Source organism: Phoenix dactylifera, chromosome 10 (genome assembly GCF_051530095.1).
Source record: "Phoenix dactylifera cultivar Ajwa chromosome 10, Ajwa_hap1_PhDact_Kaust_v1.1, whole genome shotgun sequence".
Lineage (NCBI taxonomy): Eukaryota > Viridiplantae > Streptophyta > Magnoliopsida > Arecales > Arecaceae > Phoenix > Phoenix dactylifera.
In genome coordinates, this window is record NC_143199.1 from 14,054,254 (window position 1) to 14,071,169 (window position 16,916).

General features: G+C 38.7%; 2 protein-coding genes and 1 pseudogene across 3 annotated transcripts; 2 read left to right on the forward strand and 1 right to left on the reverse strand.

Annotated features, from left to right (window-relative positions):
- Positions 1-1,333: 1,333 nt before the first annotated feature.
- LOC103721845 (uncharacterized) lies at positions 1,334-4,066 on the reverse strand. The gene is made up of 4 exons (XM_039119667.3): positions 3,194-4,066; positions 2,933-3,097; positions 2,619-2,760; positions 1,334-2,189 (listed from the first exon to the last, which is right to left on the reverse strand). Exons 1-4 carry the CDS (start codon positions 3,889-3,891, stop codon positions 2,028-2,030), a joined length of 1,167 nt encoding a protein of 388 aa, XP_038975595.3. The 5' UTR covers positions 3,892-4,066; the 3' UTR covers positions 1,334-2,027.
- A 3,966-nt stretch (positions 4,067-8,032) lies between these two features.
- LOC103717035 (protein FAR1-RELATED SEQUENCE 11 pseudogene) lies at positions 8,033-10,487 on the forward strand (annotated as a pseudogene). Its single transcript, XR_016396735.1, has 3 exons — positions 8,033-9,319; positions 9,410-9,853; positions 9,959-10,487. The product of XR_016396735.1 is annotated as a protein FAR1-RELATED SEQUENCE 11 pseudogene (transcript).
- Positions 10,488-14,769: 4,282 nt separating this feature from the next.
- On the forward strand, positions 14,770-15,381 carry LOC149752690 (uncharacterized). Its single transcript, XM_089925986.1, has one exon. It carries the CDS (start codon positions 14,770-14,772, stop codon positions 15,379-15,381), a length of 612 nt encoding a protein of 203 aa, XP_089782112.1.
- Positions 15,382-16,916: the final 1,535 nt, after the last annotated feature.

Below are 16,916 nucleotides of genomic sequence, written 5' to 3' on the forward strand. Positions count from 1 at the left end.
TGAATTGAGTTTGGACACAATATGGTATACCACAATCGAGCTACTTTCCGAAGAGTAGCTAGAAAAGCTCGGCAAAGCACTGCATCAGTGGCTCTATAAAGCATCATGAAAACTCTGAAACTTTTTTAAATGGTCTAGAGGATAAATAATTCCATCATATATCTCCAGCTAGGACATCTTGAATTGAAGAGAAGAATAAATGCCTCCATAATCATTACCAAGAACACAAAGTCGATATTTAAATCAACTCAGCCTCGAGCTTGGCATTACGACCTCTTAAAGCCTCACGACATTGATCCATCTCCTCCAATCTACAATCGAAATCAACCTTCCTCCTGAAGACCTACTCAGAACGATGGTGAAATAAATGCCTTGGCGTCAATCCCTTTTGAGACTGCAAACTCAAAGATTGACACTGCTTCGCTCCTATATTCCATGAGCCAAAATAGAGCTTGTGTCAAGCCAATATTGAATTCCAAAGACCAAAAAAGTGACTCAACTACACCAGATCCTCCTATTCTCACAAAGCATGAGTCAGTTATGGTAACTGCCGTGGCCACGATTGCAGCTACTACTAGTTGATGCCAGCTGCTGCAGATTCTAAACGGCGGGAGCAAACATCTTGACCTACAGCATGAGTAGATAAAACTCCTCTATGAAAATTACCAACAAGTCAGACTTTGTCTCGTATAGTGGAGGAGCCCTCCAAAAGTCCTATAAAGAGCCGTGAGTCTTTAGTGTTGCATTTTATTGGGCAGTTGAAGTAGTTGCCTAAATTCTCATTTATTTTACAACTGTGCATTGTTCACCTGATCCACCAAACCTCAAACCTCCGATGACAGAATCAAAACTCTTCCTCTAACATAAATCTGTTCCGGCTAGAAGCTCCCAAGTTAATAATGATGGCTGAAAATTCCTAACTCATCATCCATTCGAAACGATCAGATAACATCGTTACATACCTTCCCAATATAGCCAATATAAATCTCCTCTTCCATACTTTTCAATAGCAGAATTTACTCGAATAGCGTGAATACCATAAAACTACGACCGATACAACCAAATTGTTGCCATATATGAAAAGCTAAAATTATAAAAAAATTCTCCACATTGTAACCTTTGAATGATCCAGACGGTAAATTTGATCAGTTCATCTTGTTAACATGGATTGTCCCGATAGGTAACAGTAGCATCGCTTATCTTCCACATCATTGTATACCCATTTTAGAAAACCACCAAAAAAAAGATAAACTTTCATAAATATTATCCTCCAAAGGGAGAATAGAGCGATAATCCTTTTCTGCCCGGCACACGGCAATCACACTTTCATTAGCAAGGCTATCAACGTCTCCGCGAAGCCAACCAAGCTAGCAACAAGCTTAATGCTCAACAAACGACGGAGCCGGTCAGAGGGGATGACGACTCCTTGCAGAGGCCAAGTAGTTCTAGACCCAAGCCTGACGGTATGTACGATATGCACGGTCACATCTAATCACGTCGCACGTAACAGCGAGTTCAGTACCCAGCAAACAAAACCCCCCATCTTTCTCCATACTGTTTTATAGCTCCTCTTTCACTCCCCGTAATTTCCTCTCTCTCTCTCTCTCTCTCCCCCCGCCCGCTCTTTAATACCACTCTCACGTTCTCCCATCCTTGTACGGCGCAGCGCAGCGGAAAGCAGCTGCAGGGAAGAAAGGGTACGTTCTTTTGGTTCACACCTACATCCCATTAAGGAATGTCCGAACGCACCTCCGGGCTTGGGGCTGCACTAACCGGTTTCTTTTCCAAAGACGTCATTTCGTTCCTTCACTCACACACCACACACACCACACCCACGTAGAACCGAGCGAACATTAGGAGAGAGAACACATAGTACTAGTAGAAACCAGAAGATAAAGACGGGCAGCTCCACGCTACCGCTACTCGCCTGACAAAAGATAAAAAAGTCTAAAAAAACTTAAAAGATTACAAAGAGGTCATAAAAAAAATACTGTACTGAAGACCATATTATGAAGTCCTCCCTCTGCTCATTCCATAGCCTGGGATGCAACGTGAATCCGCCTACAAACATACTCCGGCTCTGCTTGATTAAAGCCATTGCGGCATGGCTGGAAGCACATCGGAAGGAATTGATCACGCTCGCAGATGAATACAGAGTTTTTGAAGTGATCCTTGAGATCCTGTAAGCCCTAGTTTCAAGAATTGATGAAAGTTTATGATATTAGACTGTAGAAGTTAGCTTCATCAAGCCTACTACATTATTTCTTATCCCTTCCCCTTACAAAAATATACAGATGTTAAGTATAACAAAAATATAATATAGACCAAAGAGGTTCATCGTCCTTGAACATAGCTCAGAACGTGAGCCCGATACTAAACCATTCCTCTGGTACCATATGACCCAGGTACGGAAATTAGAAAATAACATATAAATATGTGATTAAATAAAACAACAGTAGTTAGAATTCATCCATCCTATTAGAACCCATAACTGAAGCACGGATGGCTGGATTTCCGTCCCTTCTATCAAAGAATTAAGGAGAAAAAAACGATATAGAAAGTTAATAACGAACTTCGAGTAGATAATAAAATTTGGGACCCGAATGTATGATGTCTACCTGGATCCTGGCGTAGGTAACCTCGCATATCTTGCGAGATCCGAAGCATTTCCATTCAAAGTCATGCAGATAGTCGTGCAGCCTCCGGGCTGCAATTGAGCTTGAGAAGTTCACGAAGGCGTAGCCCAAATTACTGCCGCTCCTGATGCCATCCATCCAACATACCCTCCATAAATATAGGCAAGTAAAACCAAAATGGAAACAAGGAGGAAAAGGAGGGAATTTCCCATAGACTTGTCGAAAGAAACCCTGACTAATGTCATGCACATATTTATTAATGTGTGGAGACGAGCGACGGAGAAATGTTTAATTACCTGAAGTCTATGGGAAGATATAAGAAGTCGAACTCGGATAGGGTCGTGACTACCTCAGCATCTCCCAGTTTCACATCAGATGCTTCCTCCTCTCTTTTTAAAGAGAGAACCTTCTTATTCTCTTCTAGGCAGTGCTGATCGAGTATGGCCAGGAGCTTCTCCGTGCTGCCAAAGAGAGTGGAAATATAAGCGAGAGAAGACAACCAAAGAAAAAAGATTTTGTACTAGATAAGGAGAAGGTCATATATAGGACTCAAGTACGTGAACTTATTGGGGAGATTCTTTATCATGACTGTAGTCTTGGCCTCACGTATTGAGTCTCCAGCGCCGGTCTCCACCTTCTTGAACTCGAAGTCGCCGGTGAGCTTTCTCCGGCGAAGGAGAGGCGGGAGCCCCCCCTGGCGTCGCACTGGCTTCTGTGCATACACTCTCTCCCCCCTAAAAGAACCACTCCCAGAGCCTCTAAACCCCTTCGAACCCGTGACACCCTTATCACCTTCCCTTCCCACCACTCCCTCTTTGACTCCTTGCTTCAGTTGGGTCTCGGAGACGACGTCGTCCTGGGGCTTATGTTTGTTCGTCTCCTCGCTTATGAGAGCTAGAGAAGCCCGTGGCTGATCGAGGCCACAAGGAGGGGGAGGGACAGGGACAGGGACAGGGAGTGGGAGTGCGTGTGGCCTCTCTGGGCAAGCTTGGGGAATCTGAAAGTAAGTAAACTCCTTTCTATAGCAACAACCGTAAGAGGTCGAAGGGGAGATACAATAGCAAAGGTCCTGCGTGTAAGGAGGCAGAGAAGAGGTATAGAAGACATCGTTTGGGTATGGAGTTTGGTTGTACTGGAAATAGAAGGGAGGCAACGGAGGTTGGTGAGGGAGAGGAAGAGGAGAATAGTAGCCGCCCAATGAAAGGAGGTGGAGAGATGGGATGTAGAGCGGCGCGTTTGGGTTCAAAGCGGCCATGTTTGAGGGTGGGAGGCCCAAAGGTCGGCAAGGGAGGAGAAGGGAGAATGCGGACGAGAAGCGAGGCGATGCCTTGGGGCTTGTGAGGAGAAGACGCCGCGAACAAGGGGATGCATAATACCGAAGATGTTATTGAGATCGTGGTATTGGGGTCGGTGAGGGGTAGGGACAAAGAACGCGGAAAGGGGGAGGAGAATGAAAGGCGGCAGACTCCATCATTAGTATCTTCTACAACCCTCAAGGGCTATTTAATGCATGGATTTGGCTTTCAAATCGAACTGTTGAACGGAGATACTATTGCGCTCGCTCTTTCTCCGGCCTTGGGAGTGCACCAGCCTGCTGGCTAACGGCCGTTAACGGTCTGTTATAACGGTTTGTGAGATCTGGCATGCTTCACGCTAGCTTGGTACTATAGTGTAGGCTGCATGTGCCCATTAGGATTTCTTAGAATGAAATATATATATATATACATATATATATATATATATATATATATATATATATATATATATATATAAATATATAATTATAAATATAGATATAAATATATTGGTAACATTCTTTTTTAGACAATAACAATAAATCTTTATTCAATTATATTAATATTATAAAAATAGAACAATATTTGTCCTGCAACAGTAAAACTTAATTTAACAATACCCACTGTAACATATGGTTGCTAGAATTAATTAAATCATAATTAAAATAATTATTTTGGTTAAATACTTCTATGTATTGCATAACGTAGTTTAAAAGCTCTCAAATTGTAGTATTGTCCATTATAATATCGTACTGGCTTTTACATTAAACATCAGTTATATTGACTCAACTTATTTTAGTTCAGCCCATATTGTGGTAGTTTATGATTCAGTCAACAATTAAAATTGTAGTCAAATATTGATTATGCTATTAACAATTATTGGTTGTGAAGCATTCATAATATTTCAGGCATTATTAAGCTTCTATTATTTCACAAATGTGGAACATATCTCTTATTATTTCTAAGCTTATTTATAGCCTCCTAGAGCTTATGAAAATAATTGTTATTTGTCTTTTAGAATATTGTTAATTAAAGAATATGAAAATCATGTATTATTTAGATAATGCCGTGTGGTAGAGAGTGAATGACATCTGAGAATTTGCTAATTTGTTTCATTCTATTTGAATTTAGTGGTGGATCCTAATTATTGTCTCCCATCTTTTAATTGCTTATTCTCTATATTGAGGCCTTCCTCTTCTTTTGCCTAACCCTCTATCATTTCCGACATCAATATTTTTTTATATTATAAAATTAAATTCATACTCAAATATTAATTTTTCTACTTTGAAAGATTCTATGGTGTAAATAGTTACATAATCAAATAATATTATTATCGTGTCATTACTTACTCATATTATGCTACTATAATGGCAAATGTTAATTTTGATAATAGAGATTATTATTATTTTCATAGCCAGTATACTATCACATGCTATCATATAATTCATCTAACGGAAATTATATTTATAAATTAAATATTAAACTCTTATCATCAAATCATTAATATTATTCTGTTATATGGGAATAAAGGTAGATAACATGTGATGAAATAGGTTAAAAATAGTAATAACTATAATGGTTGTTATTTGCAATTATAACATAACAATCCATAACAAAAAAAAAACAATTATTTGTCGAAATTGCTATCAACCTGATACGTTTCTTATGCTATGATAACATAAAAAAAATGCTTTCTCGAGGTAAGACAAAGATTTGAATTTAAAATGTAAATTTGACATCATAAATTTCTTAAATAATAATCAATTTAATATTTTCTGGTAAGCTCACAAAGGCAGAATAAACATGAAATAGATGCAAAAGAACGGAGTAGCTAGTCCTGGGATAAAAGAATGCCAATAAAGTACTTCTCGAACATTTTATGGCTAACCATCAATTCTCAATAAATGAGATGCAAATAAATAGTCTTTTATTTCGATTATATGACTTCTAAATATAGTACATATCTTTGAAATTGTTTATTATAGAATAAGAGAAATATAAATGGAATTTAGGAAAGAAAAAAAAAAAAAGATAATCAGCCCGATGATAATAAATCTTAAGAATGTTCCTCTAGCTACAAAAAAGAAAAAAAATATTAGCGACGCTTTTTAAGATCTTTACCGACGTCGGCTAAAACAAAAAAAAGCGTCGCCAAAGCGTCGGCGATACTTGAATGGGAAAAAATTTTTCCGATACTTTGGAAAAGCGTCGTAAAAGGTTGATTTTTAGCGACGCTTAAAAGCGTCGCTAAAAGCCTCGAATTTTTTAAAAAAAAAATTATAAGGGCCTGTTCATGGCATTCACTACATTCATCAAAATAAGGATGATTCTGTTCTTTAAGAGCCTTCAGCGTCATTTAGAGCAGAAAATCGTTACAAAGAAAAATCGTAACAGTCAAAGATCCTCTCGATTACTTACTTCAAGCATGAATGACATCCTGTAGATCGCTCACGGTGGCCTGCAAACACATCATAGAACAAGTTTTCTCAGTTTTTATACTCATCAGAAACATATTTCAACTGTCCCAAGATAGAATTTTAATTGCATTCATCCACAATAAATTTTAGATCCACAGGGTAATTTCAACAAGCGACATGGATGCACTTAAAAGACTAGAAGTATAGAACACAAAAAATCTAAACTTTGTTGGACCTAAGATTAACCGAGAGAACATAAAAATCAAAACATTTCTGGAAACAAAGAGAGAAAAGGAAAGGGGCACACCGAATCCTTGAGATCGATCTCGCCCTTGATGACTTCTCTGCCGTTGCGAGAGACAACGGTCACCTTCATCGCGTCCGAGCGTTCGAAGCCAAATCCACCGCGGCCAAAGAGGGAAGAAGGAAGAATGCGGCGTGGGGCAGATGTGGATCAGAGACAGAATAGGGGCGGCTAGGGCATCGATCGACAGAGTATAAGGAGAGGGGGGCGAGCGGTTGTGAAGGGCTTTCGTCGACGCTTAAAAAGCATCGTCGATTGCCTAGATTTATCGATGCTTTTTAAAAGCGTCGGTAAATCTTGGCGCTCAACAAAAATCTCCCGACGCTTGCCCCCGGCGTCGGGGAAAAAGTGTCGGGATAGCACATATTTTACAAGCGTTGGGGAAAAAGTGTCGGGAAAGCACATATTTTCTGTAGTGTCTCAATAAAAATAGTAATGGCAAAATAATCTAGAACGATGACGAAAAACCTAAAGCTAGCCTTGTTATCTAGACATCAATTTACATGATCCAAATAGATATATAACACATATTCGCCAACTTAATATTTATTAAATATTATTTTATAGTTTATTATATTCACATAATCCATTTAGATTATATATATCAATAAAAAAAATTTGTCTTTTTTGATGCTATATAATGCATATACCAATGCTTATAAACGCTGATAATTTCATTGCTGACAATTTCTAAAGCGTCGGTAATATCAGGATGAAATTTTTTTTTGCCAACACTTTACACGACGCTTCTTAGCGTCGTCGTAATTTTATGGTTGTCGATGCTACTTTAAAGTATCGACAAATTTTGGCGCCGAAGCTAAAGGTGCCAACGCTTCTACCTAGCATCGGCATCTATATGTCGTTATTCCCTACCTTTGCTGTAGTGTATATGTAGTGCAAATTGCATCTCATTTGAAATAATCTATTTTGTAAGTTTCTACAAATTATGAGTTAGTAGTGTTAAATTTTCTAGCTCATTCTAGACCCTTCTTCTTCAAGTATGTCCTTAGGAGTATGAAAATATATATATATATATATATATATATATATATATATATATATATATATATATATATATATATATATAGGGATTGATAACCTACTCTCTGTTATGGTAGGTTATCAATCTACCCATTTTTTATTAGACAAAAATGTCCTTAGTTTCTATAACTTTTAAGGGTGTTTTTTGTCTTTTCATAATTTCATATTAACTAACCCTCCCAACGTGCAATTAATACTCTCTCTCTCTCAGAATTCTTACCGTCACGGAGAGAGAGAGTATTTGCCGCCAAAATAGAAAGAGAGAGAGAGTACGCATTCTCTCTCTCTCTCTCTCCAACAATAAAGAGAGTACGCTCTTTCCATCTTGGCGGCAAATACTCTCACACACTCTCTCTCTCTCTCCATAAAAATTCTGTTCTTATGGCAGGGGGTTCTGTTCTTACGGCAGGGGATTGAAAATCATTGGTGAGCCTCTTTTATTAGTTTCTAAGGTATCAACTCATCCGTTGCAATATACCTTTTATTTCTCAAAATGCCTATTGCTCAATTTTTTTTTGCTAAGACCTTATAATGCATGTTACACTATGTGTGTCAGATGACTACTTCATACTTATGATATGTTTTTTCAATTAGATGTCAACAATTCCATTTATTGACACTAGTGGAGGTCGGTCAAAGCGAATATGTCCATGTGAAAGTACTGAGTGTTATCTTTTACAAGAAAGACATGAGGAAAGTACTAGATCTACTTGCAGTGAGCCCTTATATTCATATGATCAATTTGAAATTGAAAACTCTGTATGTGAAGATGGTGACACTAGTATTTTTCCATATGCCAAACAGTCATTCAATAGTGATAATGATGCCTATATGTGGTATTCTAACTTTGCTAGAAAGAATGGTTTTTCAATAAGGCGGAATTATCTTTTAGGAGGTAAAAATCATCCGTTGGGAGTCTATTGGAGGGAACTTGTTTGTCATCGTGCTGGTAAAGCTCAGCCAAGCAAAGTGTTTGAAGTTGAACGACAAAGAAATAGAAAATCTTCAAGATGTGGCTGTGGGGCAAAAATGATAATATCAAAAGACATTGTTGATGGGGTTTGTCAGTGGAAAGTTACTAAATTTGATAATGTTCACAATCATGAATTATTGAAAGATAATGAGGTTCGATTTCTTCCGGCATATCGTGACATAGATGTCATTGATCAACAGCGTATTAAAATATTATCAAAAGCTGGTTGTTGAATAAAAATCATAATGAGGGTTCTTGAATTGGAAAAGGGATTGGAACCAGGTAATTTACCATTTACAGATCGGGATGTTAGAAACTTAATTCACTCTCAAAGTTATCAAGGACTAGAAGATGATGCACTAGAACTTCTTAAGTTGTGTAAGAGTTTGAAAGACCAAGATGCAGACTTTTGTTATGACTTCACAGTGGATGAAAATCAGAAGCTGTAACACATTATTTGTTCTTTTGGTGACTCTGTTCGAGCATATCAGACTTTTGGTGATGTACTTGTCTTTGATACAACATATCGTTTGAATCGTTACGATATGCCGCTTGGAGTATGGGTGGGCTTGGATAACCATGGAAATTCAATTTTTTTTGGTTGCGTTTTATTGCAGGATGAAAAAGCTCCTTCATTTACATGGGCCTTGAAGGTATGTACATTTTTCCTAATGGTAGATTTGGACTCTATATATTTATCATAAAATTTTATTTAAGTTAATTTTTAATAAATGTTTATGCAGACTTTTCTTCAATTTATGAATAAAAAATCCCCACAAACAATTTTAACCGACCAAGATCTTGCACTCACAGAGGCTATATCAATAGAGTTGCCAAGTACAAAGCATGCATTTTGCATTTGGCATATAGTAGCAAAGCTGTCAACTTGGTTCTCTTTTATTTTAGGTGGGCGATATAATGATTTCAAGGCTGAGTTCTATAGACTGTATCATTTGGAGAGTATTGAATATTTTGAAAAGCAATGGGATAATATGGTTTATCAATTTGGACTTGCTTCAGATAGACACATTGGTTTATTGTTTTCTCATCGAGCATGTTGGGCGCTACCATATTTACGAGATTTCTTTTTTGCCGGAATGACAACAACTGGACGTTCAGAATCTATAAATTCATTCTTGAAAGCATTTTTGAATGCAAGAACAAGTCTAAAGGATTTTGTTGAGCAGGTAAATTAGACTATGCTTTATTTATTTTTTTAGCGAACATATAAATTTAATATTTGAGTTAAAATTCTAATATTTGTCTAATGAATTCTCATTACAATTTTCTAGATGGGTATTGTTGTGAGTATAAGAAACAGAGCTGGGGAAGAAGCGGCCATGCATCAAACATATCTCAATCCCAGCATAAAAACATCTATGCCAATGGAAGAACATGCCTCCAGTATTTTCACCCCTTATGCTTTTGAATTGCTACAAAACAAAATGGTTTTGTCTAATCAATATGCAGCAATTGAAATGGGAGCTGAAATATACACAGTAAGACATTGTACGAAGAATGATGGGGGGCGTTTCGTGACTTGGGATCAAATGAATGAGGAAATTCATTGCAGCTGCAAAGAATTTGAGTTCTCAGGTATTTTGTGCAGACATGCTATAAGAGTTCTCTCCATAAAAAAACTATTTTCATCTCCCAGAGAAGTATTATCCAATACGATGGAGACGTGAAAGCTCATTAATATTGAAATTCAGTCATATCATAAGAAAGAAAGATGACAACTTGGAGCAAGCATTTCAATCTCATGTTGCAATTCTGCATTTAGAGTCTTCCAAGTCCAAAGGGGCGTGCACGATGTACTAATAAAGAGTTGCAAAAACTTATAAGCCTTATTAGAGGCATGCCAATAGGCAATGATTCAACATTGGAATTGGAAAGTTGCCTAGTAGAGTCATTAAATCGTGATGATTGTCAGTTCATTCGAAATCCAGAACCATCCAAAACTAAGGGACGTCCGAAAGGGAAAAGACTAGTTGGAGGAGTTGAGGTTGCTAAGAAACCAAGAAGATGTCATGTGCAGAATTGTGGTGGAACAAACCACGATTCAAGGAATTGCCCAAACAAAAAAAGGCATATTGAAGAATCCATTGTTAATTCTCCCATCAAGTACGTATTTTTAGTCTTTTTTACAAACTTATAATTACTTGATGCATGTCCATATTAAAAAAATTGTCTTCTTATTCTTGTATGTTAATAATGCTTTTAGGACACGGAAGGGCTAGAAACGAGGAAATGAACTATCTCAAAAATAATTGTTGCAGCTTTTGTTCTGATATTTGAGAGATTATTTTAAAGTAGAGTAGATATATGAGGCTCTTGGAACAGACGATCTCTAAGCAGGGACAGAACTCGTGTTTGCATATTCAAGCGTCCATCATGTTTGCATATTTTTTGTGTGGAATCATTCAATTTGATACTTACAGTGTACTCTCTCTTTCTATTTTGGAATCATTCAAATAGGGACAGAACCGATATTTTGATACCTTAGAAACTAATAAAAGAGGCTCACTGATGATTTTCAATCCCCTGCCATAAGAACAGAATTTTTATGGAGAGAGAGAGAGTGTGAGAGTATTTGCCGCCAAGATGGAAAGAGTGTACTCTCTTTATTGTTGGAGAGAGAGAGAGAGAATGCGTACTCTCTCTCTTTCTATTTTGGCAGCAAATACTCTCTCTCTCTCTCCGTGACGGTAAAAATTCTGAGAGAGAGAGTATTAATTGCATGTTGGGAGGGTTAGTTAATATGAAATTATGAAAAGACAAAAAACACCCTTAAAAGTTATAGAAACTAAGGACATTTTTGTCCAATAAAAAATGGGTAGATTGATAACCTACCATAACAGAGAGTAGGTTATCAATCCCCTATATATATATATATATATGGGATTGATAACCTACTCTCTGTTATGGTAGGTTATCAATCTACCCATTTTTCATTGGACAAAAAATACCCTTATTTTTTGTAACTCTTAAGGATGCTTTATGTCTTTTTATAATCTCACCTTAACTCACCCTCTCAACCCCCAATTAATGCTCTCTCTCTCCCTCTCTCTCTCTCTCAGGTGTGTGTGTGTGTGTATATGTGTGTGTATTTATGTATGTACATACATATGTATGCATGTATGTATATGTATGTATGTATGTCTATATATGTATGTATGTATGTATGTATGTATATGTGTGTGTGTATGTATGTATGTGTATGTATGTATGTATGTATGTATGTATGTATGTATGTATGTGTATGTATGTATGTATGTGTATGCATGTATGTATGTGTATGTATGTATGTATGTATGTGTATGTATGTATATATGTATGTATGTATGTATATTTATATGTATATGTATGAGAGAGAGAGAGGGAGAGAGCATTAATTGGAGGGGTTAGGAGGGTGAGTAAATGTGAGATTGTAAAAAGACATAAAGTGCTCTTAAAAGTTATAAAAAGTAAGGGTACTTTTTGTCTAATGAAAAATGGGTAGATTGATAACCTACCATAACAGAGAGATATACACATACATACGAGGAGGCCTGTTGGTGATAAACTACATGGGGGTGGTACTCTACCAATACCCCTTAACTCCAGAACCTCGGTAAAAGTCAGAATTTAATATATGTCATTTGACACAACCATCAAAAATATCATATTGGTGTACTATATAGCACACTATTCGGTCATTGACTTCTAATTAGTCCCTATTTTATAAACTCACACGTTTCATTTATGTGGAAGAATTCTTATACTGACAGATGCAAGAGGTAGGCCGTCTATTAGTATCTTTACTATTTTCTTAAGTATATCATCACCATAGTTTTAAGAATTATAATCCAGTATAAAACTCTTCATCACTCTCCCTTTTTGTGAGCTGGGCATAAGAAATGGAGCTCTTCTACTCATATTTGCCCATTCTTTGTACCATGTCCATAGCCTTTTCCTTGCCAAAAAATGAGATTCTAGGTGTCTTATTCATTTCCAAGTTAAGAGACCATGATACAAGAGGATTGTCAAATCTGTTACGGACCAGTTTGGTCACTTCAAGGGGATCCAAATGGAGTTTTGGAGCATGATCCATCCGCATCCAGGACTCGATCACAAAATTGTGACTAGGCAAAATTTCTCATAGGACAGCCATTTCTGACATGTGCAAAGATCACACTAGTACTACAAGGGTGTGCAACCATTATTAGTAGAGACTTGTTTGTAACTCGTTGATGTAGATATTTGATAATTTAGGGCTTAAAATAGGTCTCTCAAACTAAAACTTTCTTTTCAAGCATACTAGAATTGTTGATATCTTCTAATCTAAGAAAAATTACGCAATACAAGAACAAAACAAGTTGATGTAGAAATAAAACTCTAAATCTTAAATAAGTTCACTCTAATATAATTTTCTTATTATTTTTAAAAGAAATTCTTTTTTGTTCAAAAGAGGAATCTAGTTATATTTAATTAAGGAGATTAACTTTACTATTATAAATAAAGGGATTTTGCATCTATTTATCATTAATCAATGAAAGTAAAATAAATTCAAAATTTTATTATTATTTTTATTTTTTTACTACTTTGAAGATGGCTGAAGCAAGTAAATTGAAGAATTTGCTTTATTAAATCTCTCCTCCAATGGATCAGAGCAATTAATAGAATGCATCAATCTCTACTCCGTGCTGCAAATTCTAGGTCTACCATTAAAACTATTTCTTTGATTAATTGTTGGCATACCATATGGCATAAGAAAGATTTCTGTAAGGGCAAATTCCTCATTGCATGGGGCATGTTAATAGTTCAAGAAAATATTTTGATTATAAATTGAGCCCCTATATGGCACATTTTCTCTACAATTATCTTAGTTGATATCCAAAACGATCTTTATTTATCTAACTATGATTACCTATGTACGTACTATATACCATACAGTACCAGCAGGATCTCCTACGTGTACTAACAGTCGCCAGAACTCTGAACATCACGACTGCCATTATTTCAGAGATGGCCCCAAAGTCCTCTCGACGTTCAAATAGCGTGCTTGCAGGGGTACAAAGGGAAGGCTTTATGTAAGAGCCCAAACTTTTGGATTAATGAAAATCTAAATTTTTGGATTAATGGTCGGCCTGAAGAGACGAGACTCATTAACCGGCAATCAAGATTGTTTGTTCCTGGTTGACCGATCATAAAAGAAGTGGAGAAGAACTTCCACCTCTCTGATTGTACTGAAGGTCCAACCACTTGCTCCTCCGAATTTCTCGTAGGGCATCGCATAAAAATTCTTTTTTTTCTTTCCCTTGTTCCGTCATCAAGATCAAGATCCCGACGCCCTCCACCTCATTGACAAGCACTACGGCATCGTTGCTATCTTTGTTAGATTTTTATTAAATAATAATTAAAAGTTTTCATACTTAAAACATATATATTATGTATATATGTTAAGAAGGGAGTGTGGTGTGGATGGTTGGTGTGCCCGCTTGAGGTGCTTGAGGTAGGTGGTTCGAATCTCTGTTCCCTTCTTTTTTAAATCTCTCATATGGAGGATTTATTTACGTGAAGGCTCGGTTCTGTGCCTGTGCTCGTCCGACCCGACGGTCTTTGCGCTTGAGCCTGTGCTCGCTCGGCCCTGCTCGTCCGAGGTTCCTTGCACTTGTGCGACCCAGAGCTGAGGTCGTCCAAGAGACTGAGGCCCTGCTCGTCTGAGGTTCCTTGTGCCTGTGCTCGTCCGAGGTGCCGAGGTTGAGGTCGGACCACAGGTGCAATGAGCCCAGAGGAGCCGAGGTCGGACAACAGGTGCGATGAGCCAAGAGGCGCATGAGTCGTGCTTCGCACCCTTAGCACGAGGAGCCACGTCGCTTCCTCGATAGCACCTCTTCGCAACCGACCTCGCATACCAAGGAAAGTGACCAACATACCACGCCTCAGCATCTCGGGTTCCATTTTTCCACTTTCTCTATTTATTTTCTCTAAGCCTATTTCTGCCTATTATTTATTGAAGTAGAGTATTATAGATTTAAAATTTTCTGGGACAGTATATTCCCAACATTCTTGAAGTAGATTTCTTCCTACATATAATAGGCTAGTACTTAGAGTTACCCCAATGGCCAATGCAAGTGACCCGGTTCCTCCTGAAAAATTTAATGGAAATAACTTTAAGCGTTGGAGACAGAAGATGGAAATCTTCTTAACCACACTTGGGTTATTTTCCATAATCTTTGACTCTCCTCCAAATGAGGAAGAAAATGAACCAGCTAGAACTTGTAATTTGGAGGAATTTAAGAAGAAAGACTACCTGTGTAGGGGAAGGATTCTGTCCTATCTTACTGATCCCCTTTTTGATGTCTACTGCACTTTTAAAACCTCCAAGGAGATTTGGGATGATCTTAATAAGAAATATGGTATCCAAGATGCCGGAATGGACAAGTATGCTGCTAGTCAATTCCTGTCTTATAAGATGGTTGACACCAAGCCCGTAGTTGACCAAGCCCATGAGTTAACAGTGATTTATCATGAGTTAGGCTTAAGGGGAATGGGAATAACTGAGAGCCTTCAAGTTGCTTGTACCATTGACAAGCTCCCACCTTCTTGGAAAGACTTTGGGTTATCCCTGAAACATAAAACCGAGGATATGACAATGAAAACTCTATTGTCTGCCATTAGGATCCAAGAACAACACCTTGAGAAAGATAATGAGCAACTCATTAATTTCTGAGCTTCTAACCAAGGTGAACTTTGTAGAAAGCCAAAATAAGACCCATAAGTTCAAGAACTCCAAATTTGAAAAAGGGTGGACCTAGAAACAAAAGAAAACCTATGAAGCCAAAACACCATATCAATAAGAATGATTGGAAGCCGATTTGCTACAATTGTGGGAAACTCGGTCATATGGCTCGAGTATGCCGGATGAAGAAGAAGAAGTATCAGAACTATGAACATGCGCCTTCTCAACCTGCAAATCCACAAACCAACATGGTGCTATCCAGTACTGGTCCTACTAGTACTGATGATCGGTATGTAACTTTAAGTCCAGAATTAAATTTGGCAATTTGCTCTACCGATTGGTTAGTGGATACAGGTGCGAATGTTCATATGTGTACTGATCATACCCTTTTTACTACTTATCAGGTCCGGAGCGGCCTAACAGTAACTATGGGGAACTCCACCTCGGCACGAGTGCTTGGAACTGGAAAAGTACTTCTAAGGCTGACGTCTGGGAATGTGCTTACACTATTTAATGTGTACCATGTGCCCGATGGAAGGAGGAATCTGATCAGTGGATCTCTTCTAAATAGAAGTGGTTATTCTTTGTTATTTCAATCTAAGAAAGTGATTATAACAAAGAATGGAACATTTGTAGGCAAAGGTTATGAGTGTGATGGCTTGTATGTAATAAATAATGTATCTTTGTGTTGCTGGTGGTCCAAACCGAGAACGATTGGCACAGCGGTGTGAACGGGATTCCGTCTGAGCTGCCTTGGTTGATGTTGATTGTGCTCCACCTTCCACCGGGAAACCTGCAAGCAAGCCTCGCACCACCACTGGGGTAGTGGGGGCCCTCCGACGATCAAGTCAGAGGAGATTGGAGGAGAAGGAGAGATAATTGCAGGTAGTAGGAGAATGCTCTGGAAGTTCTTGCTTACCCCCCCTTCTCCCCCCAGCCGCATATATACCTGGCTGGGGGGTCTCTCCGGGGGGTTTGTCATCGTGGGGCGCGATGGAGTGGCCACTGACATGGCCGTTACAGGGCGTCGTGGAGCAGCGCTGGGTACGGCCATGACAGGGCGTAGTGGAGTTCCGCTTTGTACGGCTGATACAGGAGATCGTGGAACAGCATCGGATACAGCCGTTGCAGGGAGTAGTGGAGCAGGAGGCCTCGGCGTGCCTCTGGGAAGCAGCCTGTCGTTATCAAGAGATCTCCGACTCGGGGTCGGAGTGCTGGATCAGGGGGCAGCCGACTCGGGGTCGGGCTGCGGTGCTGAGGATATCCGACTTGGGGTCGGATTGCTAGATTAAGGGGCAGCCGGGGTCGGGCTGCGAAGCCGAAGATGTCCGACTCGGGGCCGGACTGCTGGATCGAAGGGCAGCCGACTCGAGGTCGGGCTGTGGAGCCGAAGATGTCCGACTCGGGGTCGGATTGCTGGATCAAAGGACAGCCGTAGTCTTCATGGGCGCGCGTGCCGGTCACGTGGAGCATGGCGGCTTAGTTCCCCCGTAACAGTAGCCCCCCACTTCCGAGCCTGGAACCAG

Bases quoted from the DNA above. Each gene is read 5' to 3' on its own strand.
- LOC149752690 (XM_089925986.1), top strand. From the start codon at position 14,770: ATGGCCAATGCAAGTGACCCGGTTCCTCCTGAAAAATTTAATGGAAAT.
- LOC103721845 (XM_039119667.3), bottom strand. From the start codon at position 3,891: ATGGCCGCTTTGAACCCAAACGCGCCGCTCTACATCCCATCTCTCCAC. The intron at 3,098-3,193 runs GTACTTGAGTCC...TCTCTTTGGCAG, and splicing joins AATCTCCCCAATAAGTTCAC to CACGGAGAAGCTCCTGGCCA. The intron at 2,761-2,932 runs GTAATTAAACAT...GGATGGCATCAG, and splicing joins TATCTTCCCATAGACTTCAG to GAGCGGCAGTAATTTGGGCT.